Raw genomic sequence first — 12,128 nt, forward strand, 5'->3', positions numbered from 1 at the left:
CTCATGACACCTTCTCTCCATCTACCTGATGATCCTGAGGAACATTGGGATCTTCTTGTTTACAGTCCTGTGGAAGAAGAGGACGGGGACATCTCTCTGGTGTTTTCCTCTTACTGGATAGATCTGGAGGAAACACATACAAGGACTGAATTCATTCTTTACATACAGATAATTATAGGCCATTTGTATTTAGTCCTGTCTATTACCTGGTGATGTGAGGGGCTGGGGAACCTCCATCATGACGTCTTTGTACAAATCTTTGTGTCCTTCTAAATACTCCCACTCCTCCATGGAGAAATAGACAGCGACATCCTGACACCTTATAGGAACCTGACACATACAATGATACTGTTATCTCCCCGATCCCTTAATAGTGTTACTGTATAAAGTCCCAGTATTCCCAGCAGTGTCACCTCTCCAGTCAGCAGCTCAATTATCTTGTAGGTGAGTTCTAGGATCTTCTGGTCATTGATGTCCTCATGTATCAGGGGGTGATGTGGAGGCCCCGTGATTAATCTCTGGTTATGGAGAGACACATTAATAAATCTCCCTCCAGACATTTCCAGAGTCCTCACCTCTCCAGTTCTGTCCATCTGTTATTCCCATAGATAAGAATGATGTAATGTGACGTCATCAGAATCTCTCACCTCTCCAGTAATACGGAAGAGGATCTCTAGGGTGAGGTGTAATATCCTCTCCACCATCTTGTCTCTGTCCATATCCATCCTTGATGGGTAAATCAGGACAATTCCCTTATATAGAAGATCTTCACTGAGAGGATCCGATATTGTAGAGACCTGAATGAGGAAAAGATAAGTTGATGGAACATCAGAAATATCCTGTGTAATAATACATCTATTGGAGATAATGAGGGGAAACATATGAGGAGATTAATTATTTTACAGTGTTTAGTTTTCTTCTTTACATCTAGTAATAAAACCTATATATTTTAGGCCACAGACAACAAGCAGTTTCTTCCTCGGAGTCTGCAGCTGAATATGTTTCTCATAGACTCACCTTCCATAACGCTAATTCTCGTCTAATTTTCTGACACTGGAAATAACCTCGGCACTCAATGGTTCTTATAGAAATTTTTTTTTTTAATGCAGTCCAAAAACAAAAGTAAACGTTTCGGTCGATCTGACCTTAATCAAGAACTATTGGAAATAGCGCAAAGAACAAAACAATAAATAAAATAATAATAATAAATAATAAAATAAAAAAGCATATACAAATGGATCATAGCACAATAACATGATAATATCTCTTGTTTAACCTGAACAATAAACATGCTGTCAAACAGTGCATAATATTTTGTAAAACCCCATTAATGCGGATACAACATCATAGTATAGAGCAAGTATATATACAAATTGAAGAGAGGTGACACCTACTAGACTGCTGGATGGTGTTCAAAGGTAGGGATTCAAAAGTGTGGAGATATGGTGACACTGGATGCTTGGGTCTGCAGAAAGGAGCAGAGAGTGGCAGACTCAGAGTTAACCGCTGAGAGGGACTGTAGAGGCAGAGATAGACAGAATAGAGCTGGACGTAGCATACCTGTGACCCCAAGTTCCTGGTTATAAAGCGGTGCTGCATGTAGTGGCTTAGAGGAACGCGGTGTCCACCGCTAGTTCCTGGTGCTGTGCGCGTTGTCAGGGGCAGGATGGTGTCTAAAGGCGGGGGGCAGGAATACTGAGGGCTGAGGGCGGCTGACCAATTCCGCAGTGCTGTGTAGTGTGAACTCCGGAAGTGCACGTATGACGTCACCGGAAGTGACGCGCTCCTCGCAAGAAGCTGTGCGTTCCACCCGCCGGTGTAAATGCGTTCCAGTGAGCAGGAAGTTTGAGTGCCAGGGAGAGAGAACGTGCGCTCCACCAGTATAGAGCATAAGACCTAATGGACATAAGCCAGAGCCTTTGTTGGAGTGGAGAAGGATCCAGGAGAGGGGACAAGAGTGTGCCAGAGAGGAATAATCTGCAATAAAGGAGACAATATATGAGTAGGATATGGAGATCAAAACATGTATATTATTGACCTATTCAAATTGAAGACCACATTTCCAAACATAAAATACATTTCAACATAGGATCACATAAGATCCCTGGGTGACAAGTTTCTCTATACCAATTGTTCAATGAGAACCAAATTCCAAACATAAAAAACCTTATATAAAGGCCAGTAGGTCATAGTCCCTATTAAGGCCTTTCGGCTCTAGGGACTGTAATTCATGAATCCAGAAGGCTTCTCTATGTTTGAGAAGGCTCACTTGGTCGCACCCTCTGACCTGGTGTCAAAACTTGTTCCAATACCTGGTACTTGAATTGAGAAATACTATGTCCTGCCGTGATAAAGTGTTGGGGAATGGGTAACATTAGGTTTTTGCACAGAATTGTGGACTTGTGCTTTGAAATCCTATCCCTTATGGGCTGTGTCGTCTCCCCCACATAGATTGAGCCGCATGGTCATTTAATAAGATATACCACATATGAACTGTCACATGTAAAGTACCCTTTGATGTTGTATATCTTGCCAGTTTGTGAGTGATGAACAATGCTACCCCTGAGGACATTGTTGTATTGACGACATTGGAGACCTAGGAATGTGCCCATTTTGGGATTCTGCAATAACCGTTCTGCGGGACCTTTGTGCGCTGCGCCCAAATCGGCACGTACCAGAGAGTTTCTAATATTGGTTGCTCTCTTAAAACACGGTAGGAAGGGTTGTTGGAATGCAGGGATCGTGGGATAACCGGTTTGTAATATGTTCCTGTGTTTCCTAATGGTTTTATGTAAGATGTAGGTGAAGGGGTGGAACTTGTGAACGAAGGGGATTCTGTCCTTAGTGTTTGGATGATCAGTTCTGGAATTACAACATTTTTCTATAAGAACCATTGAGTGCCGAGGTTATTCGCAGTTACAGTACAGGTTTGGACCCAACTGGAGCACCTCTGTCCGGTAGTGCAGCGATTATTATCTTATACTGGCACTGACATTAGCAATTCTGCAGGAGATATTTATTTCACGTGACATGAGAAATAACTACTTTATGATGAGGCAACATCTTCTACTACGGCTATAAAACCATATTTGGCCACAGTCCATCACTGACTACATCTCCACCGGCCGTCTATATGAATGTTTCCCGTCTTCCCCAGACTGTAATCTTCTATCACGTTAGATCTTATGTCTGATTCACACACAGAAGTTTGAGGATTTCATAAAAGCTGTTTTGTTCGCACAAACACCGCAGACAGAAATGATTTGATACTAAAGTCTACATGCACAGTGTATTATGGGGTTTATTTCTGGCCTTAGGCTTTCCTATATTACAAGAAAACCCCCAGAAAAAAGCAGATATTAAAATGTTTCAAGAGACAATTGGCACCAACATATCTTGTAAAAAGAAAAAAACATGCAAAAATTAGAAGACACATTTTGTCCTCTTTTAACACGTTAAACATTTGTTATTGGTTTTATATGAACTCTTTTGGGCACCAGAACATAGATGTACATCACAGGGATGGCACAGGTGCGGCTGCAATAAAATCCCTGGCAGTTTAACCACTTGCTCCAGCAAAAAGCAAACATGGCATCTAAGAAGTCGTGAGAGTTAGGCTGAATGCCTCTCCTCCTCCCCCAAGTACTCGATAGTATGGGGCTGCCTAGTTCCTACAATACTGAAATGCCTAGTGATGGTGTCTGGGCCTGCAATGTACGAAAGTATATTAGGACGGGCCAGAGGCAGCGTTCCAAAAGTTACCTTGTAACGACCCCATAAACATTTGAATACAGTTGCATGGAAGCACTGATTTTGGGGGTTTTGGTTGACTATATAATGTATTAGGAGGCCTCCCTACAGTCAGTCATACAGACCACAGGAAAGCTGGAATATTTGTGTGTATGGGGGAGTCTGGAGAGATAGCCGTCTGTCAAATGACCACTCAGCCAACACTTTTCTCATGTGTATGGGGACGTTACTATTGCTCAGTTACTGATAGTACACGGCACTACAGTAGTACAGTGCATCACCGAAGCGATCAGAGGCTTCTGTGTTGTATGATCGCACTAATGAGTGTAGTTAAAAAAAGTTTAAAAAAAGTTTTAAAGTGAAAATATCACAGTTTTAGCAAAAATAAATATTCATCACTATAGGGAAAACAGGAATACAATTGGAAAATGGAGAGGGAGGTCAGCTCACTGTTTATTCAATGTACATTATCTGAAGATCACGGCATGGAGCCGCCCTGGTCAGGGACATTTCAAGGTTCAAGTAGAGAAAGGAGGAGAGATGGATTCTCCAGCATTCTCTATATTGTTAAAACCTCACATTTATTGTGAATTCATAAAAACTGTTGTGATGGCATACCACCAAGTGCCCACATACCAAACCAATGCTTATTCCTGATTTACAACATGTGAGTCTCTGTGATACTTTTATATCCTTCCCTTTCCTGGGTGTCCATTGATTACTGCGCACAACAATTTAACCCTGTATTGTATGGAAGAAAAAGATAATACACAAATACAACTCATGCATGAGACATTCAATAAAATCACTGGAAATCAAAAACAAATACAATTAATTGTACTGTAATATTAATCCTGTCTGATGCTCATTCCCTGTGGGGCTCTAGTGTGTAAATTAAATATCCAATATGACTTTCTATTTAAGATTTTTCTTTTCATATCTCCACCTCTTATTGGTTTATAAACCTTTTATATTCCTAATATCTGAAGGGTCTGATATCCCCTGTATGTTTTTGTGAAAAGTGTCTTGAAACCACAGACAGATTTAATGCTGTGGGATTGATTGCGTCAGATAAATCTCTTCTAATACATGTTTATAGCGGATCTGACGTCCATCCCACATATTGCAGGTAACTCTCTATACACTCTATTAAATAGATGACCCCTATAGTGTTACAATTGATGAAATTGTGTATTGATAATTGCTGTCCCGTTAGGTTTTCTTCAAATGTGTCGGTTTTATTAACATAGTTGCATCCTTTGTTTACAGGGTGTATGTCCACATGTTAAAAAAAACCCTTATAGAATAACCAAGTCACCAAATACCGGCCCATTAAGACACACTTTGTCACTCTTGTATTCCCTACTGATTGAATCCCTGGACTAGCCTAAAACACGCTTCCAATCTCAACGGGAGAGAGATCTGAGTTGCACCTTAACGAGGGATCAGTGGAAGCAAATCTTCACCTTGACACACAAATCATCAATCAGCTCGCGATTTCAGGAGGCCAGCTATAAACTGCTTTTTCGGTGGTATAGGGTCCCAACTCGCCTACACTCTATACTCCCAGATGCTAGTCCCATGTGTTGGAGATGTGGGGAGGAGGAGGGTGACCTACTACATATTTTATGGGCCTGTAAACTCTTTTCTCCTTTCTGGGGAAAGTACTACTAGTGATCAGTAAATTCAGTGATCTTATTTCAGACCTTGACCCAGCTTTCATCCTTCTCCATCACAGCAACATCCCTTTAAACACATATAAAAACTCGATACTGAGACACGTGATCACGTCTGCTAGAGCATGTATTCCCTTGCTATGGAAAAGTAACACTATGGTTCTCCAAAATAAATGAGATTATGTTAACGGAGAAGCTCACCTACATGATCAATAGCTCCCATGATAAATTTTATAAAACATGGTTCTACTGGAGTTTAAATCTTCCGCTGATTATCTTGACCTCATAGGGGAAAGCTAAGTCTATACTTCAGGAGCCTCTCTGACGTTACCCTAACCCTCTTACCCATACATCCCTTCCCCCACTTCCCTTTGTCTTTGTGTGTATTTGTGTTTTTAGTTTTAACTACTCGTTTTTGCTTTTATAACCCTTATTTGTTAATCCACATGAATATGTAATGACTTAATGTTTAAGTCTGAGTCACCACGCTGGTATATCCTAAAACACATTGAACCAATGTTCTACCAGCGACTCTTCTTTGGATTGTGTTTACTTATTTCATTTTCACGTGTTTTGGAAATACTGGTTATTGTTATGGTTATGTAGTCGTGTTTGACCTACTACTTGTTGCACAACTAGTACCCGGTGTTTGTATTTGTATTTCCTTTTCAAAACTTAATAAAGATAAATTTGTAAAATGATAATCAAGTCACATTGCGTTTGATATTTGTTTCTTGGAAAAAAACTCGGTGAAAGTTTTCCGCCCAGTGTAGAAGCCTTTTTGGATACAAAACTCAAACAAAATATGCAAAAGAATTTACAAAGTCTGGAGGATGGATCTCAGACATCAAAAAACTAAGTTTGAAAGAGATATCAAAGACTACGAGTCCAAATTCAATTTACACATGGAAATGAAACAAACCAAGAGCTACTGTTTTGAAATACAAGTCACAAAACAAATTCAAAGGAAATAGAGGAGAGCGGAGGTCAGCTTCACAAATCCTAATGTGTCCATGGGTTCCTCTAATTAAAATTCTCTGAAGACTTATCTGATGCATCAGTGGGATCAACTAAAGACAGATGGAACAAAAATAAATTCTCAAGTATTCCCCACAATTCAGCACAAAACAACAGACAGGCAGGCAGAAAGCACAAACGTGCCCGGACATGTGCGTTCCATGCCGGAGTGCATCACAGTATCCTATCTGCGACTGCGCATGTCCAGAAGCATGCGTTCCACGCCGGAGCGCATATGGTATTGGATTGCAAAGATCAACATAGAAAAATCCTATCTCTGAGATCAGCATCATGGGAGACTAAAAACAAGTATTGCACATCCTCCCATCATGCAATAGGCATGTAGATCTACTTTATCACTACATAAAATATGGGATGGTGGCCCACAGTAAATTCCTAAATGGTCAAATTTGACCCCTATTGCAGAGATACACATGGATCATCACACTTCTTAATTATGAAATAGTAGATGTAGGATATAACTGATCAGAAATAATTCTGATATAGAAGCTCAGATATCTCGATGAAGTAAAACAATATGTGAACCCCATTCACAGGGAATCAAGTAGCAATGGGTAGAGTATAAAATCCAAAAGTGTAATCCAGAATGGGGCTGTATTCACACAAAAAGTCCCTTAGGGGCTCGTGAATCCAGTCTAAAAATCCACTCACTTTCTTTTTTGAGGATACATCTATTGTGATCACCTCCTCTCACATTGGGTTTAACCACCTCAATGATACAAAAGATGTCTCCGGTTTCACCTCGATGTACACTGTTCATGTGTCTCGCTAATGGGGTGTCCCGACCATGGCATATATCACAAAAATTATCTCGGTCTTGCCTACATTATCTAGGGGGCAGGTGCATGTGGCCATATATACAAGTCCTGAGGTTATACAGTTGGAATAATCCCACTGGAAAAAGATTTTGATCGTGGAGGAACTCGAGAAAGATTTACATGCTCTCATCCAATTACATGTACAACTTTCTCCACATCTAAAGAAACCGCAGACTCTTCTATCCAGCCAAGTCCCCTTCGGTGCAGGTTTTTTGTAGAAACTATGCACTAAATGGTCCCTAATGGACTGACCCTTTCTGAAAGTTATTGTGGGAGTAGATCCCACAGGTCCCTCAGGGCCGTGTCAGCCACAAGTATATCCCAGTGTTTTCTGAGGATATTAAAGATACAGTCACTCTGATTGTCATAAGTTCCTATTACTTGTGTTGTCCAATCTTTTTCTTGGTCTCTTGGTTAGGTATGGAGGAGTGTCTGTCTCTCCCATTTTTCTGCAAACGATGATGCGGAATCCAAAATGTACCAGGAGTACCCTATTTCCCTGAATCTGGTGTATATTAAAATCTGTGACATTATGGCAGTACCTTCTCAACCATAAAAATTGGCCCCTGAGTATTCCTCTTTTTATGGGGATGAGGTGGTTGATATCCCACTTCAATAGTATAATACTGCTTGAAGGTTTATGGTAGTTGAGAGTCCCTAGGGTTCCATCCCAATCTTTCTTGATTAGTACATCCAGGAAAGGGAACTGGCAATAATTAAATTCAGATGTAAATCTAAGGCCCACTCTATTGATGTTGAGTTCCCTGACCAATTCAAGAAATTGTTCACTCGTCTCTGACCAGATGATAACAATGTTGTCAATATATCTATACCATACTCCAATATATGGATGCAACCACTTATGATCATCCCTGAATATTGTGGATTCCTCCCACCAGTCCAGGAAGAGGTTAGCATACGAGGGGGCACAGAAGTTATGAGTAAGAGTGAATTTTAGAAGATCCTCCATGAAGTCATTATGTCTGCTACACTGTATTGATCTCGATTTCAAGAAATGTCTTACTCCTTTGATACCATCCTCATGCGGTATATTACTATACAAAGCCTCAATATCTATGTAAAGGAAAAAACATTTTCCAAAGGGATTATTCCAACTGTAAAACCTCAGGCGGTACTGTGGGAACATTATACTGTGGGGGGGCATCATACATACTGCATAAGGGGCATAATGGGGGCATTATACTGTGTGGGGGCATCATACATCCTGCATAAGGGGCATAATGGGGGCATTACACTGTGTGGGGGCATCATACATCCTGCATAAGGAGCATAATGGGGGCATTACACTGTGTGGGGGCATCATACATCCTGCATAAGGGACATAATAGGGGCATTACACTGTGGGGGGCATCATACATCCTGCATAAGGGGCATAATGGGGGCATTACACTGTGTGGGGGCATCATACATCCTGCATAAGGGGCATAATGGGGGCATTACACTGTGGGGGGCATCATACATCCTGCATAAGGGGTATAATGGGAGCATTACACTGTGTGGGGGCATAATACATACTGCATAAGGGGCATAATGGGGGCTTTATACTGTGTGAGGGCATCATACATCCTGCATAAGGGGCATAATGGGGCATTACACTGTGGGGGCATCATACATCCTGCATAAGGGGCATAATGGGGGCTTTATACTGTGTGGGGACATCATACATACTGCATAAGGGGTATAATGGAGGCATTACACTGTGTGGGGGGCATCATACATCCTGCATAAGGGGCATAATGGGGGCATTATACTGTGTGGGGGGCATCATACATCCTGCATAAGGGGTATAATGGAGGCATTACACTGTGTGGGGGGCATCATACATACTGCATGAGGGGCATAATGGGGGCATTATACTGTGTGGGGGCATCATACATCCTGCATAAGGGGTATAATGGGGGCATCACACATCCTGCATAAGGGGCATTACACTGTGTGTGGGCATCATATATCCTGCATAAGGGGCATAATGGGGGCATTACACTGTGTGGGGGCAACATACATACTGCATGAGTGGCATAATGGTTTTCATTACACTGTGTGGGGGGCATCATACATACTACATAAGGGGCATAATGGGGGCATTACACTGTGTGGGGGCATCATACATCCTGCACGAGGGGCATAACGGGGGCATTACACTATGGGGGGCATCATACATACTGCATGAGGGGTATAATGGGGGCATTATACTGTGTGGGGGCATCATACATACTGCATAAGGGGCATAATGGGGGCATTACACTGTGGGGGCAACATACATCCTGCATAAGGGCCATGACACTGTGTGGGGGCATCATTCATCCTGCATAAGGGGCATAATGGGGAATTACACTGTGGGGGGCATCATACACACTGCATAAAGGGCATAATGGGGCATTACACTGTGCGGGGGCATCATACATACTGTATAAGGGGCATAATGGGGGCATCACACTGTGTGGGGGCATCATACATATTGTATAAGGGGCATAATGGGGGCATTACACTGTGTGGGGGCATCATACATCCTGCATAAGGGGCATAATGGGGGCATTACACTATGGGGGGCTTTATACATACTGCATGAGGGGTATAATGGGGGCATTATACTGTGTGGGGGCATCATACATACTGCATAAGGGGCATAATGGGGGCATTACACTGTGGGGGCATCATACATTCTGCATAAGGGGCATGACACTGTGTGGGGGCATCATACATCATGCATAAGGGGCATAATGTGGTATTACACTGTGTGGGGGCATCATACATACTGTATAAGGAACATAATGGGGGCATCACACTGTGTGGGGGCATCATACATCCTGCATAAGGGGCATTATACATACTGCATAAGGGGAATAATGGGGGCATTACACTGCATGGGGGCATCATACATACTGCATAAGGGGCATAAAGGGGGCATCATACATCCTGCATAAGGGGCATAATGGGGGCATTACACTGTGTGGGGGCATCATACATACTGCATAAGGGGCATAATGGGGGCATTACACTGTGGGGGGCATCATACATGCTGCATAAGGGGCATTACACTGTGTGGGGGCATCATACATCCTGCATAAGGGGCATAATGGGGGCATTCCACTGTGGGGGGCATCATAATGTATAAGGGGCATAATGGGGGCATTACACTGTGGGGGGCATCATACATCCTGCATAAGGGGCATTACACTGTGTAGGGGCATCATACATCCTGCATAAGGGGCATAATGGGGGCATTACACTGTGTGGGGGCATCATACATCCTGCATAAGGGGCATAATGGGGGCATTACACTGTGGGGGCATCATACATACTGCATAAGGGGCATAATGGGGGCATTACACTGTGGGGGGCATCATACATCCTGCATAAGGGGCATAATGGGGGCATTACACTGTGGGCCAGTAAAGGGGTCCTGTACTATGAGAACAATACGTTTCCCTCCTTCCTGTCTCCATAGTTGGGTCGTATGTATCTAGTACAGGAAACAGCACAAAAACCTTATGATTCTTATAAAGGGGCAACACAAGACCCCAAAAGAGTCTCCGTGCTGAAGGGGTTAATGCCCCCTGCGCCCAGTAATGGGGGTCTCCACATACCTCCACCTGCAGAGCCGCCACCACATATATGGCTGCTCTGTGCGCACAGGAGCTGTGATGAGGTCACAGGAGGGGAGGAGTCAGGGGTCACATGATCAGGGGCCTCAGTGGATGCAGGACTCTGCTGTGCTGGTTGTCATGGTGCTGGATGAGCTGAAGTTTATGTGTGGGGTCAGGAGGGGTTTACAGTGTGGATGTAGCAGAGCCGCGTGTGTACGAGGTGTACGGAGCAGAGCCGTGTGTGTACGAGGTGTACGGAGCAGAGCCACGTGTGTACGAGGTGTACGGAGCAGAGCCGCGTGTGTACGAGGTGTACGGAGCAGAACCGTGTGTGTACGAGGTGTACGGAGCAGAACCGTGTGTGTACGAGGTGTACGGAGCAGAGCCGTGTGTGTACGAGGTGTACGGAGCGGAGCCGTGTGTGTACGAGGTGTACGGAGCGGAGCCGTGTGTGTACGAGGTGTACGGAGCAGAGCCGCGTGTGTACGAGGTGTACGGAGCGGAGCCGCGCGTGTACGAGGTGTACGGAGCAGAGCCGCGCGTGTACGAGGTGTACGGAGCAGAGCCGCGCGTGTACGAGGTGTACGGAGCAGAGCCGCGCGTGTACGAGGTGTACGGAGCAGAGCCGCGTGTACGAGGTGTACGGAGCAGAGCCGCGTGTGTACGAGGTGTACGGAGCAGAGCCGCGCGTGTACGAGGTGTACGGAGCAGAGCCGCGCGTGTACGAGGTGTACGGAGCAGAGCCGCGCGTGTACGAGGTGTACGGAGCAGAGCCGCGCGTGTACGAGGTGTACGGAGCGGAGCCGCGCGTGTACGAGGTGTACGGAGAGGAGCCGCGCGTGTACGAGGTGTACGGAGCGGAGCCGCTTGTGTACGAGGTGTACGGAGCAGAGCCGCTTGTGTACGAGGTGTACGGAGCAGAGCCGCGTGTGTACGAGGTGTACGGAGCAGAGCCGCGTGTGTACGAGGTGTACGGAGCAGAGCCGTGTGTGTACGAGGTGTACGGAGCGGAGCCATGTGTGTACGAGGTGTACGGAGCGGAGCCGCGTGTGTAAGAGGTGTACGGAGCAGAGCCGCGTGTGTACGAGGTGTACGGAGCAGAGCCGCGTGTGTACGAGGTGTACGGAGCAGAGCCGTGTGTGTACGAGGTGTACGGAGCGGAGCCATGTGTGTACGAGGTGTACGGAGCGGAGCCGTGTGTGTACGAGGTGTACGGAGCAGAGCCGTGTGTGTACAAG

The 12,128-nt window shown here is 44.5% G+C and overlaps 1 protein-coding gene across 1 annotated transcript in view; it reads right to left on the reverse strand.

The window, feature by feature from the left end:
• LOC141197814 (uncharacterized) overlaps positions 1-10,975 on the reverse strand; it is a 35,159-nt gene extending 24,184 nt beyond the window's left edge. The window contains exons 1-6 of the mRNA XM_073662889.1: positions 10,891-10,975; positions 1,395-1,977; positions 648-797; positions 414-518; positions 207-330; positions 26-123 (exon numbers count right to left, since the gene is read on the reverse strand). Coding sequence (XP_073518990.1) covers positions 26-123; positions 207-330; positions 414-518; positions 648-725 — 405 coding nt within the window. The 5' untranslated portion in view covers positions 726-797; positions 1,395-1,977; positions 10,891-10,975. The remainder of the gene's footprint in view (positions 1-25; positions 124-206; positions 331-413; positions 519-647; positions 798-1,394; positions 1,978-10,890) is intronic.
• Positions 10,976-12,128: the final 1,153 nt, after the last annotated feature.

Source organism: Phyllobates terribilis, unplaced genomic scaffold (genome assembly GCF_046119375.1).
Source record: "Phyllobates terribilis strain yellow unplaced genomic scaffold, ASM4611937v1 Scaffold_88__1_contigs__length_6355796, whole genome shotgun sequence".
Taxonomy (NCBI): Eukaryota; Metazoa; Chordata; class Amphibia; order Anura; family Dendrobatidae; genus Phyllobates; species Phyllobates terribilis.